Below are 19,723 nucleotides of genomic sequence, written 5' to 3' on the forward strand. Positions count from 1 at the left end.
TAAAATTTATTTTTTAATTGAGGCATAATAATCGCTTTACAGAATTTTGTTGTTTTCTGTTAAACATCAACATGAACCAGCCATAGGTGGCTCAGAGATGAACTCTTTTAATATATCTTATTTCCAAGCTAAGTTATTAGTTTGGTCAAATTTTTGAAAATATTGGAAACTAAAATGTTCAAGTAGTAAATCACAGATAGAGAACACAGTAATGGTACAAATCGTTCAAACTCTTATGTAAAATTTGATAAGGTGTTTTACACAACTATTGAATTGGCAAGGTCTTGTGGAAAAAACAGTTCCAGATGGCAAACATACACAAGGGATTCAGTCAAACAATTTTTTGGCAAGAATGCTATGAATTTTGTAATCACTTATGAACCAATGAAATACAGAGATGAGTCTAGTTAATAATCTACAATTATTGGCTAAAGAAGTATATTAGCGCTGATTTCCCTCTATTCATACTATCTTTTCTATCAACCCCACAAACCTTTGGCACAATGAAGTGGGTGACTTTTATTTCCCTTCTCCTTCTCTTCAGCTCTGCTTATTCCAGGGGTGTGTTTCGTCGAGATACACGTAAGAATTCTAGTTTTCAATTGTTCAACTTTTCTTTCCTAGACAAGAATGTTTCAGTAAACCTTGAATCATTAATGAAGAAAGTTTTCTTTTAGCATTTATTTTTAGACTGTTACTATATTTTATATTTGTGAACCCTTAGGAAGATACCTTATTGATATATTTCTAACATTCTAGGTGAAAAAAAATAGTGAGAATTGTTTAGTAACTGTAATTTCCTATTGCACATGAAGGAGTTTCTGCAGAGTGACTTAAACTTCACAAAATATAGTTGAAGGTAGAATTTAAAAATCCATGTTTCCAAAGGCTTGTTCGCTGTACTTTAATTTATATAAAAAATACAAAATTTGTGATTTTAATTTTATAAATAGAACTTGTATTTATATTTTCCATTTCAGACTATCCTCTCAGTTAATAGACACTGCAAGAGCATTAGATATTACCCAACTTTGACTATAAAGCTATAAATATGTAGTGACTTCAATGATTTTTCAAGTAGTATCATTGTGATTAAATAACTTCTGCTTAAATGCAGAAGAAACATTTCATCATCATCTTAAGATTTTCTATAGGGAATCAGAGCTCAATATCTTGGAGCAAATGAAAACCAAGTCAAATGGAGAGAAACATAAAAAATAATATCGTAACCAGTTGTTTCTTCAGAATTTAAAGCAAATCTTTTTTTTCCCCCCATTTTCCCCTCCAGACAAAAGTGAGATTGCTCATCGGTTTAATGATTTGGGAGAAGAAAATTTTCAAGGCCTGTAAGTTGAAATATTGAAGAATCAAATTTAATGTTTCTAATAGTGTTGGTTGTAATTTTGAAGTCCTTGTAGTCCTGTCATCAGAGATTGTAGAACAGTACTCTCCAATAGGATTTTCTGCATCAATGGCAATATTCTGTATCAGTGTTGACCAATATAGTTGCCATTGGCCACTGTGGCTATTGAGGACTTTAAATATGGCAATTGCAACTGAGGATCAAAAATTTAAACAGTATTTAACTTTTTAGAATATATATTGACATTTGTGGCTAATGAAAACTGTTTGGACAGTGTAGATTTGGAACTCTTATATAAGCTACATGGTAGAAAACATTTTAATATATGACTCCTTTCACAACTCGTTTACTAAATTCTTTACCCAGCAAATATTTCTTAGGTTTTTTGAGACAATTTGAAAATTTTTTAATCTAGTAAAAGGTGAGGAAATAGCTTGTTTTTCAAAAAGTCTGTCTCATCCTATTGCTTGACTAAATAAGATATTTGTGTATGTATGTATGATTTTTGTTTTAAATAGTTGAAGGACCTGTGTAAAGCCCTGGTTAACAATAGGTGTATTTAGAATACATTTTGCTTGCTTGCTCACATAGATGATGCGATAGTATGCATATATTGACTGCACACACATATATTTAAACATGGTGGAAATATACATCCTGTTTGCTTAGAAAGCCACATACATGTGGTTAGGCCTCAGAACACAGTTGACGTCAATAGGATCTCTGAATAATCGTGAGAAAGGTGTGTAAAATATAGAACCTATACAGACACTATTTGTTTTCTAACATAGCAACCTAGAGCATGTTAAAATTTTATCATACTACATTTTTTCTGTGTTCTTTATTTCAGGGTGCTGATTGCCTTTTCTCAGTATCTCCAGCAGTGTCCATTTGATGAACATGTAAAATTAGTGAAGGAACTAACTGAGTTTGCAAAAACATGTGTTGCTGATGAGTCACATGCCGGTTGTGATAAGTCACTTGTAAGTATATTCTGATTTTGAGCAATATTTCTGTAACATAATCTTGAATGATTAAAAATATCTCCTTTTCGTTTTCTCAATTATTATCAAAGACTATATTTGTAAGCAACACTCAAAAGTGGGTATAGCATTTCTTTGATGATAGAGATGTTCTAGTGTACTCACAGTTTTAAAAAAACATTGCTTTACTGAAACCACACACAAAGGTCATAGTGTTTTTGGAAATTTTTTATTTTTAGAAGTTTCTTTTTTTTAAATTTAAAGTTAAATTTCTTTTCATAGACACTAATAATGATAGGATAGTTTTTACCTTGTTATCTAGGTAAAAACAGCAGTATGCCTACATATTCCTTGTTTTAGGGATATTCATATTTTTACATACAATAAAAAATCAGCACTTTTAACTTGTGATATTTTCAGATAGATCTTTAATACAAAGATAGGTCTATATTTCTCTTACCACTTTATATATACATTTCTTGGGACAAGGCAATTTTTCTTTGATCACGGAAGGCTTCCTCTTGTTTTTCTCTATAGGTACTTCTGCCTCAAGGCAGAATCAGTTCTTTAACTACCCACAATAATATTACTCTAAATATGAATTTTAAAAAATATATTTTAAAATAAATTAATAAATTTTGTCTTGAGCCTATTTCCCCTGAAGTTATAATTACTTTCATAATCAAAATTAATTGATACAGAAAGGCTTCATTTAATGGACTGTGCATTGAGGCAAATATTTCTAGAACAAAAAAATTATATTCTAATGCAGTAACAATTAATATATAGTAGATTGTGTTACTCCTCAGTTTTGAATGGTTTCTACTAAAAATTTGGATATCTTGAAAAGGAGCAGATCAAATGAGAAACTATCTGAACTCTGTCCTCCCTAATGTGAATTCATTGCTACTAAGAGGATAATTTCCCTTGAGTTTTTACTTTAATGATTTCTCTCCTGGCTTTTAACCTCAGGTGGAAACAGGAGTTCTGTTCATTCCTTAAATGAACATTCCTTAAAGACATTCTTTGAAGGCATTCCTTAAAGGCATTCTTTTTGCCCTTCTATTTTATCCACTATAAGCAATAGCATGGCGCTTAAGTCTTATGGTAATCACCCATAGATGGTCAAATCAAGGGAAACTCTCTAAATTTGAGAAAAAAGTGGATTTTTATATGACATACTAACCAAGGTTTGCCAAGATATTAATTTCTTGTACCATTCTTTGGGTATAAGGAAAATAAAATGCTGCTCAGCAATTTGAAGCCTGCTCTCTTCCATGCAGCACACTCTCTTTGGAGATGAATTGTGTAAAGTTGCAACCCTTCGCGAAACCTATGGTGACATGGCCGACTGCTGTGAGAAACAAGAGCCTGAAAGAAATGAATGCTTCCTGAAACACAAAGATGATAGCCCAGACCTCCCTAAACTGAAACCAGAGCCCGATACTTTGTGTGCCGAGTTTAAGGCAGATGAAAAGAAGTTTTGGGGAAAGTAAGTAATCAGATTTTTAAGCTTCAAAATTAAAAATTATGAAATAAGTCAAGATTCACTATAACAATTACTATTATGAAAATTATCAACATTAAGACTTGAAGTTTTTGTTCTAATGACAATTTTCAAAGAAATAGAGTATTATGTTATTTACGTATAAATAAGTAATTTATGTAGTAAATAACATACTACAACATTCTACATGATTAAAAGATTGATCAAAGATCTTTTGCAGAACAGGATATGATCTATATGAAAATAATTGAAGTTGACATATATTAGAGGTTAAAGTGTCTGCCTGCAATGCAGGAGACCTGGGTTCGATCCCTGGGTCGGGAAGATCCCCTGGAGAAGGAAATGGCAACCCACTCCAGTATTCTTGCCTACAGAATCCCATGGGCAGAGGAGCCTGGGGGGTTTTCTACAGTCCACGGGGTCGCAAAGAGTCGGACACGACTGAGCGACTTCACTCACTCACTCACTAAGATATACGTATATATTTAGCATTCTCAGAATTTATTTCAAATTAGTCAATAACATATCACTGAAATTAAACTATTTTATGCATGTGTGTATATTTATATGTATATATATATATGTATGAGTTTAACCTTTTCACTGACTTAAAGAATGACAAAGGCAAGTTCATCATTTGTAAATTGAGCTTAATTGGTTAATTAGAAGTCTGAATTTTGAAGGCTCTGGGGAGAAGGTAGATTACAAATGTTCTTGCCATGCATTTGTTCCTGCTATAGAAAAGTGACTGTTTTTTTGTTTAAAAATTTAGATACCTATACGAAGTTGCCAGAAGACATCCCTACTTTTATGCACCAGAACTCCTTTACTATGCCAATAAATATAATGGAGTTTTTCAAGAATGCTGCCAAGCTGAAGATAAAGGTGCCTGCCTACTACCAAAGGTATTCTTCAGAAAGAATAGGAGAACCAATTCATAATCAAACCTCAGTTTCGGGACGTCTTGTGGCTAAATTTAGGAAACTGAAGCCTCCAGCAGAAACTTCTTTACATGGTTTAAACTCCTCCCTCTTTCCCCCAGTCAAGGAATTTTTCATCTTTTTTGAAAGGCTATGTCTTTTTCACTAAGGGCTATGTCTTTTCACCTTTTTTGAAGAGCTATGCCTTGCACTTTCCTTCTTCTAATAAGAATTGCAAAGTGGATCTGGTAGAGGAAACTGTTGTGTATGTGTCTGAATATCCTGTCTGTCTCTATAGTGCTAGTTGCTATAGTGAAATGCAGAAACTCATTTTTCAAATTGCACAGTAAGAGGACACCATTTTTGTTTCTCTTTTCATGAGTTTTTTTTTTTTTTTTTACTGGGGAGGGGAGAATTCAAAGTGGAGGAGAATTTAACTGCATCTAGAAGCCTACGTTTATCGATTTATCCCGTAAATGTTTACACCGCATTCTCTTTTCTAGGGAGTTTATTGATGTTATGGGAGTTGTGGAGGAAGGAGTAAAATGCATTACGTGCAAAATTAAGAAGTCAGCAAAGTTCTGTTCCTTTGGATATCAGTGTACACTGTCCTACTTTTCCTTTTCATTCCCTTTTCCCTGGCAATACCTCCACGCTGGTTCTTACCCACCTGGAGATTCCACTATGACCAGACTGACTTTTCTTCTTTCTATAGAACAAAATAATTATTTGCCAATAATAAATACTTGGGAATTGAGGTTTAAATTTTCTCTTTAAGGTTTAATTTGGCATAGTCTCATATTTATCATTATGTATTAGATTAATCCTGGAGGAGGAAGTAACAACCTATTCCAGTATTCTTGCCTGGAGAATCCCATGGACAGGAGAACCTGGCAGGCTACAGTCCATGGGGTCGCAAAGAGTCAGACATGACTTAGCAACTACACATTAGGTTAATCATTTCACTTGTAATGCTGGTCTATTGGGGTTTGCTCAAAAGGTTAAATCTTGCTACTGTCAGAGATAATTTTGACTTACGTAAACCCTATTTCCGGATAAGGCAATGGCACCCCACTCCAGTACTCTTGCCTGGAAAATCCCATGGACAGAGGAGCCTGGTGGGCTGCAGTCCATGGGGGCGCTGAGTGGGACATGACTGAGCGACTTCACTTACACTTTTCACTTTCATGCATTGAAGGAGGAAATGGCAACCCACTCCATTGTTCTTGCCTGGAGAATCCCACGGACGGGGGAGCCTGGTGGGCTGCCGTCTATGGGGTCACACAGAGCTGGACACGACTGAAGCGACTTAGCAGGAGCACCAGCAGCAGTCTCATCTGAGCTCAAGAAGGGGTGGTCTGTACATAAATTTTATTTTCTAATGCTCCTCAAATTATTTCTTTTTGCAGATTGAAACTATGAGAGAAAAAGTACTGGCTTCATCTGCCAGACAGAGACTCAGGTGTGCCAGTATTCAAAAATTCGGAGAAAGAGCTTTAAAAGCATGGTATGTTAAATCTAGTTTGCATCTTTTTCATGATGTCAATGATGGTTCAGTTGACAAAATTGTACATCATATGTCATTTTACACAGTGCTTTCACATACATCTTTTTGGTTGTCTAAAAGGTAGAAATTTGATAGACATGAAAACCAGAGCATCAAAGACAATTTGTCATTATTTTTAACCTTTTTTTCCCTAAGTAGTCAGAGAATTTAGAAGACAGCTTTTTTGTTCTTCCAGGACAGGTGTTTAAACTCCCATGTATTTTTAATGATTGTGATCTTAGTATAAAAATCCACTGTTTTTATAGAGCTATAGTCAGGGTCTTTTATCTAATTTTATCTCTCCTCCATCCCTCCAACCAATTATCTGAAGGTGTCTGCTTGTCTTTTTATGTTCTGATATCTAATTTCAGTCATCAAAGTTTCTTCTTATTTTCTGGTAGCACCAGTTCTGCTCTTAATCTCTTGTTTTTGCCTGGGCTTCGGTTTTGATATTATCAGCTAGCTCTAGAAGCATCCTTCAGTATTTGGACCAAGGAATCCATTTTGCAACGCCCTGCCATCCTCACCACCAATCCCTTACTTTGTAGTCAATAATAAATCAACATTGGGCAGAAAATCAATTGAAAACAGACATTTTGGAAGTTGTCAACAAACTGTCGCTTGAACTATCTTGCCTGTCATCCCTACCATCAACAAAATCACTAAACAAAACAACCCTAACATGAAATGATACATAGTTAAACAGGGTATGATTAGTTTTGGGGAAGTGTCTTTTATCTGATTTCAATGACTGTGAAATGATTTGAGAAAGCTTGTGGATGTTAGGTTTTACATCTTATCAGTGAGCATAGAGATAATGCTGAATCAATTTCTTGGTAAAAGTATGCTGAATCAAAACTCTCTAATTTTTGTATAAGTTAACAAAATTTGTTTTCTCAGAGGCTTTTAGAAGTCAGGAAGAATGTACTTTGGTTAATAATTTTAAAAAGGGGTAACTGGAATTTGTATGGCATTTCCCAGTTCGTAAAATGCTTTCATATAGATTATCTCATTTAATCCTCACAACAATGCTTTGACTTAGCGTGTTGTTGTGACTCAGTGGGGCCTGAAGCTCATAGAGGCTAAGTAACTGGCCTAGGGTCACATGATTATTAAGCTATAAAGCCAGATCTGGAAGTCATTCCTGGGCTCTAAACCTGGGGCCTCTCAGCATGTTACCTTTTTCAGAATCCCTCTTTAATTTCTGTTTCTATGAATTGCTGGACTTTTAACCTCCATATGTGCTGCCCTAAGGAAACATTTTGCTCTACCATTTGGTTCAGAATTAGCATGAAAATAAGAGCTAATATATCTTACAAATTATTTCTGTATGTTATGTGAGCCTAAATTTTGTAGTTATGTGTAGTATTTTCGTAATGCTTTCACATAAAACATTGTCTGTTAATAATATTTTGATGGGAGAATTTTCTTTTTAGGTCAGTAGCTCGCCTGAGCCAGAAATTTCCCAAGGCTGACTTTACAGATGTTACCAAGATAGTGACAGATCTCACTAAGGTCCACAAGGAGTGCTGCCATGGCGACCTACTTGAATGCGCAGACGACAGGGTAAGGAAACCTCAGTATGCTTTATGGCAACATACTGGCTTAAGTTGGTAGACTCAGCTTGTGTAGCATCAGAACCACGGAGAGCGGTTTGAGATTGTTTTCTCTGCTGGGTCTACTCAATCCGTTCCCTGTTTCCCTTCCTTCTGCCCTCCCTCCCTCTCTCCCTCTTTCTTTCTCTCTGATATCCTATTCACTAAATGATCTAATAAACTCATTTATACTTTGTAATCCCTTTCTTTCAAATTTGGAGATCAAATTCTTAAAGCGGAAGTAGGACAGTCACAAAGGTAGATTTCTAAGATTTCTTGAGGAGGTGGGGGGAGTTGGAGAAAGGCTGGAACCTGAAGAGAGCTTTGGAAATTATGCAATTTTCCCTTCTATGTTCTCTCTTAATTAACACCCTATGTAAAAATACAGATATTTGGAATGATATCTTTTTTTTTTTTTCCTCAAACTGATGAAATACAAGAATCCTAACCTCTCAGGACACTTTCTGAAAACTTTAAGGCAGATAGTTTACATCTGTAAGTGGGGTCTGTGACCATGATCTTGACTAACGTTTCAAAAATCTTTAGCACTTTATTTGGTTATTTGGTTTCAAGATGCCTGCACTTAATTTGGGGGGATATTTAGAAAAACACTAATGAGTTTTAATTTAAAAACGTAAGTGTTGTTTTAAAAGTAGGTATAAAGTTGATAAATAACTGACATGAGCCCCAATTTATACTAGTTTCTTTCCAATCATGTTTTAGTAGTTCTGTCTGTGCCTCTAGGCTTAGCAGCACGGGTTGAAAATCTTCATAGCAGGCATATTGGTACAAGTATGGTCTTAGAGCACAATGAATGTGTTCTGTCGACATAGTAAATGTCTGGGGAGGAAGCACAGGAATGTCAGTTTACAGTGAACACTTTTCACCTACTTGCTTGTAGGCAGATCTTGCCAAGTACATATGTGATCATCAAGACACACTCTCCAGTAAACTGAAGGAATGCTGTGATAAGCCTGTGTTGGAAAAATCCCACTGCATTGCTGAGATAGATAAAGATGCCGTGCCTGAAAACCTGCCCCCATTAACTGCTGACTTTGCTGAAGATAAGGAGGTTTGCAAAAACTATCAGGAAGCAAAAGACGTCTTCCTGGGCTCGTAAGTGGATAAAAAATGATCCTTTCATACTTTTATATGATCTCAGAATTTAGGAAATTATTCTAGGCTTTCCTTTGGAATTGCTACAATTTTTCACGTTGCCTGCAATGTTTCTTTATTCTTTCCTCTTCCGGCCGTTAAACATTTTTGGAAAAATTGCTTTTAAAAAATTGTCATAAAATAATACATGCTTCTGGCAGATGCTCTAGAGTATAATGTAATAATAAAAATTTATTTTTACTCCCATTCCTGACTCCTTAGGAATATTTCTGGAAATACATGTGGAAATATTTTGTTTACATGTAAATTATATATATTATTCATTGATGCATTCATTCAAAGTGTACTTCTAGAACTTATATATGTGTGAATATATGTAATACATCTTTATGCCTCTCTATCTGTCTATCTGTCTATCTATCTGATGCCAGCAAAGAACTATAAAGTATGGAATCTGTTACCAGGTGCTTTAAAATGAAAATGAGTCAGATTTGGTTGAAAAGACTGGAGTCCAGTAGCATGCAAGGCAGCATACAATTAAATAACAAAATCAATGATTATATAAAATCAGTAAGCGTGGTGATAAACTTTAATTTTTTATTGCTCAATCATAGTATCCTGTGCACTAACTTTTTTATAAAATTACATACCCATAAAGAATTTATTCATACAGAGCAGAAAAAAATTAAGAATATGTCTCTAGTTATCTATCAGAACATTTTTGAAGTGTAATCCGAATTAGACAAGATGTACCTAATAGTAACAAGTGCCATTCATTAAACAATATGTGCCCGACAGCGTGTGTTTTGCATAGATTACATCATGTATTTCTCACAGTTCACCTTCTGAGACATACTATTATCATCCCCATTCCACAGAGGAGGAAACCAAGGCTCAGTAATTGTAATAAGTCACCTAAGGAGATATAATAAAACAAGTGGTGGAGTCAGGGTTTGATAGCTTTAACTCTGAACCTTCAAGCCCTTAGTCCTTGACTGCACAGGGTTTAGTCCGATTCAAACCTTTAGGATATGATTTACATTTATGGTTAATTATGTGGTTTTTTTGCTCATTTGTCTAACAAGATCTATTTTATTATCATCTTAATTAGGTTTTTGTATGAATATTCAAGAAGGCATCCTGAGTATGCTGTCTCAGTGCTGTTGAGACTTGCCAAGGAATATGAAGCCACACTGGAGGACTGCTGTGCTAAAGAAGATCCACATGCATGCTATGCCACAGTGGTGAGTATGGAGCTCTTTGATTGATGATTCCAATAACAGGAAAGAAAAATGATGCTGGATTATTATATCATGCAATATAGATTTCTTCTTAAGATGATTTCAGTTCTGTGCCTGTGAACATTATAGGAATAATAACCTTCGATAAAAAGAAAGGTCAAAGAAAGCACTCTCTTAATTTTACATAATCTTGACCATGCATTTTTTTCCTTTTTAGACTCCTGAGAGCAAAATAAGGTAAATGTAAATGTTAATTAAAAGAAATTTAACTTAGATATAAAGAAGGTTAATCTGTTTTCAAGTTTTATTAAGTAATCAAGAATTAGTATTTTAGAGAAGATGGTAAAATCTATTGATGTAGAATATTTTCAAATCTCTTTTGAAACAGTTCAGGAATGGTTTTGAAAGAAATTAAATAAGGAGAAGAAATCTGCTTCAAGAATTTTTAGCATATTTAGCTATGCTAAAATTTTAGCATATTGGAAAAGACCATGATGCTGGGAAAGACTGAGGGCAGAGGGGGAAGGGGGCGACAGAAAATGAGATGGTTGGATGGCATCACTGACTCAGTAGACATAAGTCTGAACAAACTCTAGGAGATAGTGAAGGACAGGGAAGCCTGGTGTGCCTCAGTCCATGGGATCACAAAGAGTCAGACATGACTGAGCGAGTAAACAGCAGCAACAGCAAATATTTAGCAAATACCTCATGTTTGAGATATTTAGCACACTTAGTACGTAGAGTGGTTTTCAAACTTAAGAATCAGAGGAAAGTCATTTTTTCCTCTATCAAGAAACTAGTTATATATATGCCAAGTGCCACACAAGAACCAATGACCAAGACAAAATCTGTTATCTTAGAGAGCTCGGGATCCAGCTGCAGAGATGGCTTAATAATGATGAGTATTTATAATTATAATATATTTAAAATTACATGGTGGTTTGATGCTTTAGTCACTAAGTCATGTCCGACTCTTGCAACCCCACGGACTGTAGCTTACCAGGTTCCCCTGTCCATGTGATTTCCCAGGCAAGAATACTGGAGTGAGTTGACCCAGGGATCAAACCCAGGTCTCCTGCACTGCAGGCAAATTCTTTATTGACTGAGCCACCAGGGAAGCCCATAGCCACCATTTATTAGGTTTTTACTATATCCCAGGCTCTGTTTTAAATTCATGAGCTCAGGAGGTTTACAGAGTAATTCTCTGAGGTGAATATCATTTTCATCTCCATTTTAGAAGTGAGGGTTCTAGAGCTTTGAGATGGGAAGTAAAGTTGCACAACTAGAAAATAAGTCAAATGACCTGGCTTAAACACAAGGAGTTGCATTCCAGAGTCTGAATGTTCTTAATCACTTATACAGTCTCACCAAATAAACAGTTTGGACATATAATAGGTTTGGCATCAAAAAGCTATTTATATGACTTTGGGCAGAGAAGACGAAGGATCTCATTCTACCTAGAAGGGTGAAAAGCAACCTGCGTCTGGTCCTCATATAGAATGTTGTAAGCACAGTTCTTTTGTTTTCCAGTTTGACAAACTTAAGCATCTTGTGGATGAGCCTCAGAATTTAATCAAAAAAAACTGTGAGCTATTTGAAAAACATGGAGAGTATGGATTCCAAAATGCGTAAGTATATTTGCTTATTGGCTAATTTTTCTTGTTCATTTAGTAAATATTTAAGATGATATTCATAGACCACTTATCATAGAACTTTAAATTTTGAAAGTAAAGTCTTATTTCTGATCACTGTCCATCAAGAAAGACAAGAGAAAATGAGATAAAATAGTTGATGGGGTGAAGAGCTTATATTTGAGGGCAGTTTAAAAATTTGGGCTCAAATCTGGGAGGAAAAATATCAAATATTGGGTTATAGGAACTGAGGATGCTGTTTGACAGTTAAGAAATAGTTTATCAGTGAACAAAATAAAAGCAATGCTTTACAGAGCAGAAAATAAGTCTTCAGTGTCTGTAGCTCAATAAGGTGATAGACTAATGTTCTGATTAAATAGAGCCTTATTTGTGGAAGTTAAGACAGGAAGGGGCACTAAATATCATTTAGTTGATGTTCATTTTTCAGCTTACACCTGTTACCACTTTTTAAACTATAGGTGCTTGGAATAACAACATTGAACAAGACATAGTCTCTTCCCTTGAGTAGATTATTGTTATACATTGATTTTCAATAGTGATTAGCATTCTTAGTAAATGATTATTACATGCTAGATACCATGTCAGGCTGATTGCAACTTTGTTTCTTTTCGTTTAGTCCTTGCACCATCCCTTTTGAGTTAGGTGTATTTCCTTCTGTTTTATAGGTGAGAAAATTCATCCATATCTTTCAAATTTAGGATAGTGCTGATGTGTATTAAGCTCTCAGTAGGTTTTATTGAAAGAAAGATGCAATTAAAAAGTATTTTAATGTCACTGAATTATAATAAAGTAAGCCACTTTCCTAAGATTATATAGCACAGGTGGGATCCAAAGCTAGGTTACTTAGTTGCTCAGGACAAGGTCTTCACCCACATTATTCTGCCCATGTGAAGATGAAGACAATTTATGAATGGAATAGGTCTTCCCTGGAAGCCATCTTGGTGGATTTGGGCCAAGTGTTCTCTGCTTGACCTGATGTGTTAGAAAAAGAGTTTCTTGTCTGACTGAAAACACATGGATTATGTTGTTACAGGCTCATAGTTCGTTACACCAGGAAAGCACCCCAAGTGTCAACTCCAACTCTGGTGGAGATTTCAAGAAGCCTAGGAAAAGTGGGCACTAAGTGTTGTGCAAAGCCTGAATCAGAAAGAATGCCCTGTACCGAAGACTATGTGAGTCTTTTAGAACAGAGCTGTCAATAAGGACGAATTTTTGCCTTTGGATGTTGATGAAACTTTCAGAAGCAAGTGAAAGTGCTTGCTTTCACGTGTGTGTGTGTGTGTGTGTGTGTCTGTGTGTGTATGTGTGTTGTCTATATGGTAGTGGCAACCAGGATTTGCTTCCTATATTATCTTGACCATCAGAGGATTTAGATAAGATTCCAAAAGTGATAAATTGTTTTGAAAAAATTTCATGAATTTTTAATGTTCCATCCTTGAATTTTCTAAATTTTTACTTTTTTGGGGGTTTTTCTCTTTAATGTATCAGTATAAGACTATTTCTTCCCTACTCCAACATATATCTCAGGACTCCTCTAAAATTATGTAATCAATTATTTTCTCAAATATATTATTCCTAAAATGTAGACATATTTAATCGAGAAGATTTTTCAGTCTCTTTTTACCTGTAGTTCTAAAGTAAATTGTTGCCTCAAATCAACCTTGGATTCAATGTTGCGAGTTAAAAGATAGAGTTTGTTTTGGTCCAGTGGAAGGTGGGAGTTCCTGGAAAATTTTTCATTATGCTTTCTTTGAGCTTCTGTGTTCCCGCCTGTTTTTAGCTGAGCTTGATCCTGAACCGGTTGTGCGTGTTGCACGAGAAGACACCAGTGAGTGAAAAAGTCACCAAGTGCTGCACAGAGTCATTGGTGAACAGACGGCCATGTTTCTCTGATCTGACACTTGACGAAACATATGTACCCAAACCCTTCGATGGTGAATCTTTCACCTTCCATGCAGATATATGCACACTTCCTGATACTGAGAAACAAATCAAGAAACAAACGTGAGGAATATTTCACTACTTTGTGTTGGTAGTCTTGATAGTGAGAACTGTGAACGAGCAGCTTTCTCTGAAATAGTGATTATATACCTGAAGTACAGAAGTATTGGCCATGTTAAGCAGATAAAAATGTCAAGCATAAAATGGATAGCCTTTTGTTTTCTTAGCAAAAGAAAAAAACCTCATCATCTTGCCTGTAAACCATTCAGAATAATCTTGTGGATAAAAGCTGCAGCAGAATTATATCTTAGGCTAGCTCTGTAGAATAAGCTGAACAATTAACTGATGCATTTTTGTAGATAGCAAATTAGTCAGTAGAAATCATACGAGAATTTAATTCTGAGCATGAATAGTTACTTTCAGTTTCTTCTGTGTCGACCTACAGATAAGGCAGCCCCTTAAGATCTAACTTTTGAGAATGGAACTTGGATTAAAAACATCAGGCATTTCAAGTTCAGAGGCTTGATTCCCTTGATTCCTTATTGCTGTCACAAGGGGTTATAATTGCAAGAAATTTAGCAACATGAAGTTGTTATTACCTCTGGTGGCTTCTGATCATGGAGCTAGATTTTAAAGTAATATTGTAAAACCTACTGTGCCCATATGACTCTTTCTCTAGCCCTATTGCCTGCAGATGTCAAAGAAAGAGAACCACCAGCTCCCTTGAGTTGGATAGTTTTATTTCCTATGGCCTCTATATTATTAGTGCTTCCCTGGTGGTTCAGAAGTTAACAACTCTGCCTGCAATACAGGAGACCTGGGTTCAATCCCTGGGTCAGGATTGTTATTAACTTTGAATGGGGCGGATTACAAAATACCAAGAGAAAGATTCTCAGATTATAATCTTTTTAAATGGAGTCAAGGATAAAGTAGATTTTTAAGAATTATTTTTAGCTCTTAAATTTATACAATTCAATATGCCATAACTCTCCAAATCAGATAATGTATGAATGCAATGACATCATCCTTTCCAGTGATTTACTGAAGAACCATTGGTTGAGATATACTGACACTACAAATGTTAAGCAATTTACATTGATTACTTAATTTGATCCTTCTACCAACCCTGTGAAGGTGCATTTTATTCTCATTATGCAAGTGAGAATATTGAAGCTTATAATGGCAAGCCTGGACCTCAAATCCAGAGCTGTCTGGCTCTAAAACTTAGAATATTAAGCAGCACTGCTACCATTCTTACCATCTCCATTTTTCTTTAGTGAGTGCATTTCTTTCTGTTTTTTGTTGTTTTTATTCAAATGCAGTGCACTTGTTGAGCTGTTGAAACACAAGCCCAAGGCAACAGATGAACAACTGAAAACCGTTATGGAGAATTTTGTGGCTTTTGTAGACAAGTGCTGCGCAGCTGATGACAAAGAAGGCTGCTTTCTTCTGGAGGTACTGGAGTTGTTTATCTTCATTTTAATATGTCTAATTTCCTTTGCTGTTGCATTTGGTCAAGCTAGGGGTTAGTGGTTTAAGTACCTGAAAGAAATTATGTATGTGTGGAACAGAAATCTTATTCTTCATACAATTGTCTTACCAAATGACCGAAATACTCTTTTAAAAAAAAAATCTCTTGCTGCACTGTAGTTGTGTTTTCATATTTGTTCTGTTTCCAAAGTTGTCTGTTTATAAATTTAGACAGAAATATTTCTAAAGCCTGAAATCTTTTGGTAGAGACATCATCAAACCAAAACTTAATTTAGTTTAACATTTTCTTGAAAATGGTAATTTGTGATTTGGTTGAATATTAATAGTGATTTTATAGGTTACAGGGGAAATTTCTGTTTAAATGTGTGAATCATTTAATATTTTCCCCTAGGATTTGACAGTATTTTATTCCTTTGGGGGCATATTAAGGGGCCTCCTTCTAGAGAGTATAGTTCAGTTCAGTTCAGTTCAGTTCAGTTCAGTTCAGTCACTCAGTCATGTCTGACTCTCTGAGAGAGAGTCTAGTACTGAACTGTTATTAAAGGATGTGATATATGAAAAATTACTTTGTAATCACCAATGGCTGTATAAATGTTACTTTTTAAAAATCCTAACAGTGGCGCTAATATTTCCCCCATATCCGTCATTTCTTTGCATTTAGGGTCCAAAACTTGTTGCTTCAACTCAAGCAGCCTTAGCCTAAACACGACACAACCACAAGCATCTCAGGTAACTATACTTTTCTGTGCTTCATCACTCAGTCGTGTCCGACTCTTTGTGACCCCATGGACGGCAGACCACAAGGCTTCTCTGTCCTTGGGGATTCTCCAGGCCAGAATACTGCAGTGGGTTGCCATGCCCTCCTCCAGGAACTATACTTTAGATTTTTTTTTTTTTAAGTAATTATATAGGGCTTCCCTGGTGGCTCAGGGGCAAAGAATTTACCTGCCAATGCAGAAAACGTGGATTCAATCTCTGATCCAGGAAAATCCCATATGCTGCGGCAACTAAGCCTGTGCACCACAATTATTGAGCCTGTGCACCAAAGCCTGGAAGCCACAACTACTGAGCCCACGTGCCACAACTACTGAAGCCTGGGTCCCCCAGAGCCTGTGCTCCGCAGCAAGAGAAGCACTGCAATGAGAAGCCTGCACACTGCAACTAGAGAGCAGCCCCTCCTCCCTGTTAGAGTCAAGCCTGAGCAGCAAAGACCTAGCACAGCCAAACATAAATAATAGAATTGTTTAAAAGAGTAATTATCATGCATGCCTGCATGCTAAGTCACTTTAGTCGTGTCCGACTCTTTGCGACCCCGTGGACTGTAGCCCACTAGGCTCCTCTGCCCAAGGGATTCTCCAGCCAAGAATACTGGAGTGGGTTGCCATTTCCTCCTCCAGGGAGTCTTCCCAACCCAGGGATTGCATCTGCGTCTCTTTATGTCTTCTGTATTGGCAGGCGGGTTCTTTACCACTAGCACTACGTGGGAAGCCCCTAGTTATTAAAATAGCAAAGATCAACTGCTTAATGCCAGTCACTACTCTAAACTCATTATATATATGTATATACTTCTTTAATTCTCAAAACAGTTGCCTGAGTCAAAAACCATTGTTATTCCTATTTTGCAGATGAGAAAAGGGAAGTATAGATCAAGGGATAGGTTAAGTAATTTACCCAAAAACCATCCAGTCAGCGATAAGTGGAGCCAAAATTAAAAACTCTTGCCAGAGCTTGAGAATTAACTGCTATCTTGTTCTGCCCTAATGTGACATGGAAGACAGACTCATTGTACTAAGTACTGGCTCAGCAATGGGATCCTGTAGGTAATAGGCTGAATTGTATGAAAGTGCATTTTCATATGTACAAAAACAGTTGAATACCAATGATTTCACATGGTTCAACCAAATAGCTCAAAAACAAATTCATTTCATTGGTGAGTATGAGGTCTACCTTGTGTGAACTTCTACTACAAGGAAATAATTCGCTACTAAGTTTCCAATGTGTCGAGATGCTAAGTCTTAAGAGGATTTCTCTTATGACAAAAAGGCTCACTTTAAAATTTAGATGTTTGAACATAAATAAATGTGTTTAACCCATTTTAGTATAGTATTGTGGGGGAAGTTAAAAAATAAAATGAACTTCATTTTTGAAACAAGTTGCCCAACTGTTCTTTAGCATGAATTATTTTTATATTTTTCAAACTGACTGTGATGTTTATCCCACTATTAGATTTTTACTTGCTCTTTGCCTATATGGTAATACCTATATTTTGTGCATTCAGAGCAGGAAACAGCTTCATATCTTTGCAAATGGGGGCATTTCAAAATGTGATTTGTTTCAGTCTGAAATGGCAAGATTTTCTTCCTAGAGGTCTAACTTTGAGAAGACAACTTTTTGTTTGTAATTAACTTAGGTAAGAAGTAGGTGTCAGGTGTTCCCTGGTGATGCAATAGTTATGATTCCACACTTCCACAGCAGGGGACACAGGTTCAATCCCTGGTTAGGGAACTAAGATCACTCAAGCTGTGCTGCATGGTGTGGACAAAAAAGAGTAGTTGTTAAGTGAATGACTCTGAGAATTAATGATGAAAAGCTGGTGTTATAGTGTTCAACCCTGATTGACATCATGACGAAGAGAGGACTTTACGAACCTTATTGCTCTGTCCTTTCCCCTTGCCCGGAAGAAGAATTCAACTGCCATGAGTCAAGGACAGGCTTGAATTGTTTTCATTGATGGAATTAGAAAGACAATCTAAGCAATCTGGCATTCATTTGAATATATTTGAAAAAGCACATGCCATTTTATAAACAGTAATTATATTTATCTTTTGTTTTTCAGCCTACCCTGAGAGTAAGACGGAAGAAGAGAAATGAAAACTCAGAGCTTATTCATCTGTTCTTCTTTTCTGTTGGTGTTAAACCTACACCCTCTCTAAAGAACATAAATTTCTTTAAATATTTTGCTTCTTTTGTTTGTGCTACAATTAATAAAAAATGAAAAGACTCTAATATAACTGTCCATGAGTGTTGTTTTTCAAAGATGTGTTGCCATCCTGAAAATTGCATTAGGTGCCTTAAAAGTCCCACTGTTCTCTCTTTCCCCATTTCAATGGAGGACTTCTAGTTCCTTATGGGTTAATTATATAAAAGAAGCATTAATACTGTTCTGAGTTGTGAATTGTAAGCATTCAAAGTAATATTTTAACATTATGATAATTCTGGATAAAAGAATAGGAACTGTGGTATAGGTAAGGCATATACTGCTGCTGCTGCTGCTAAGTCACTTCAGTCATGTCCGACTCTGTGCGACCCCATAGACGGCAGCCCACCAGGCTTCCCCGTCCCTGGGATTCTCCAGGCAAGAAAACTGGAGTGGGTTGCCATTTCCTTCTCCAGTGCATGACAGTGAAAAGTGACAGTGAAGTCACTCAGTCATGTCCGACTCTATGTGACCCCATAGATGGCAGCCCACCAGGCTCCTCCATCCATGGGATTTTCCAGGCAAGAGTACTGGAGTGGGGTGCCACTGCCTTCTCTGAAGGCATATAAAGCATGGCTTTTGCCTATATACTGCTGCTACTGCTGCTGCTAAGCCGCTTCAGTTGAGTCCGACTCTGTGTGACCCCATAGACGGCAGCCCACCAGGCTCCCCAATCCCTGGGATTCTCTAGGCAAGAATACTGGAGTGGGTTGCCATTTCCTTCTCCAATGCATAGGGCTGAATAATAAATGTGGAGACCAAGACAACAGAGATGATTGCAAGGATACAATAAGTCCTCTTGTATCTGCAGGGTATAGATCCCATGACTCCCAGTGGATGACTGAATTGCAGATATATCTTATATATACTAACATATCTTATATATACTAGTTTTTTTCTTGTACTTACATACCTATAATACATATAATAAAGCTTAATTTATAAAGTAGGCATGGTAGGGGATTAACAATAATAAGAAAAATTATTGCAATATACTGTAATGTGGTCTCACCCCCTCAAAATACTTTGTTGTACTACTTTTATGGCTTCTCCATCTGCGGCCAGAACTTTTGCAGTTTGAGATGTGACAGCAAAACCAGCATGAATTTCTTTTTCCTTCACAATTTCACAGATGAAAGATATATCCCTAGCGGATATCTCAACACCCTCAGCATACGATTGTTTTCCTTACCGTTTTGAGAATTTTTACCTTTTCACTTTCAGGAATCATTTTATGGCTTTTCTTTGACAGATCCCAGTTGTCAGCATCGCTACTCTTGCACTGTGGGGTGATAGTTAAGTAAAATAAGAGTGACTTGAAAACAAGTACTGTGATCCCAGGAAAGCTGACCTGATAACTGAGGGTTACTAAGTGGGATATGGCCAGTGGG

The 19,723-nt window shown here is 36.3% G+C and overlaps 1 protein-coding gene across 1 annotated transcript; it reads left to right on the forward strand.

The window, feature by feature from the left end:
- On the forward strand, positions 444–18,361 carry ALB (albumin). The gene is made up of 15 exons (XM_005681744.2): positions 444–582; positions 1,289–1,346; positions 2,214–2,346; positions 3,630–3,838; positions 4,626–4,758; positions 6,183–6,280; positions 7,756–7,885; positions 8,816–9,030; positions 10,142–10,274; positions 11,802–11,899; positions 12,957–13,095; positions 13,704–13,927; positions 15,187–15,319; positions 16,017–16,084; positions 18,192–18,361. The coding sequence occupies exons 1-14, from the start codon at positions 504–506 to the stop codon at positions 16,056–16,058; spliced, it is 1,824 nt and encodes a 607-aa protein (XP_005681801.1). The 5' UTR covers positions 444–503; the 3' UTR covers positions 16,059–16,084; positions 18,192–18,361.

The sequence above is a fragment of the Capra hircus genome, chromosome 6 (genome assembly GCF_001704415.2).
Source record: "Capra hircus breed San Clemente chromosome 6, ASM170441v1, whole genome shotgun sequence".
Lineage (NCBI taxonomy): Eukaryota > Metazoa > Chordata > Mammalia > Artiodactyla > Bovidae > Capra > Capra hircus.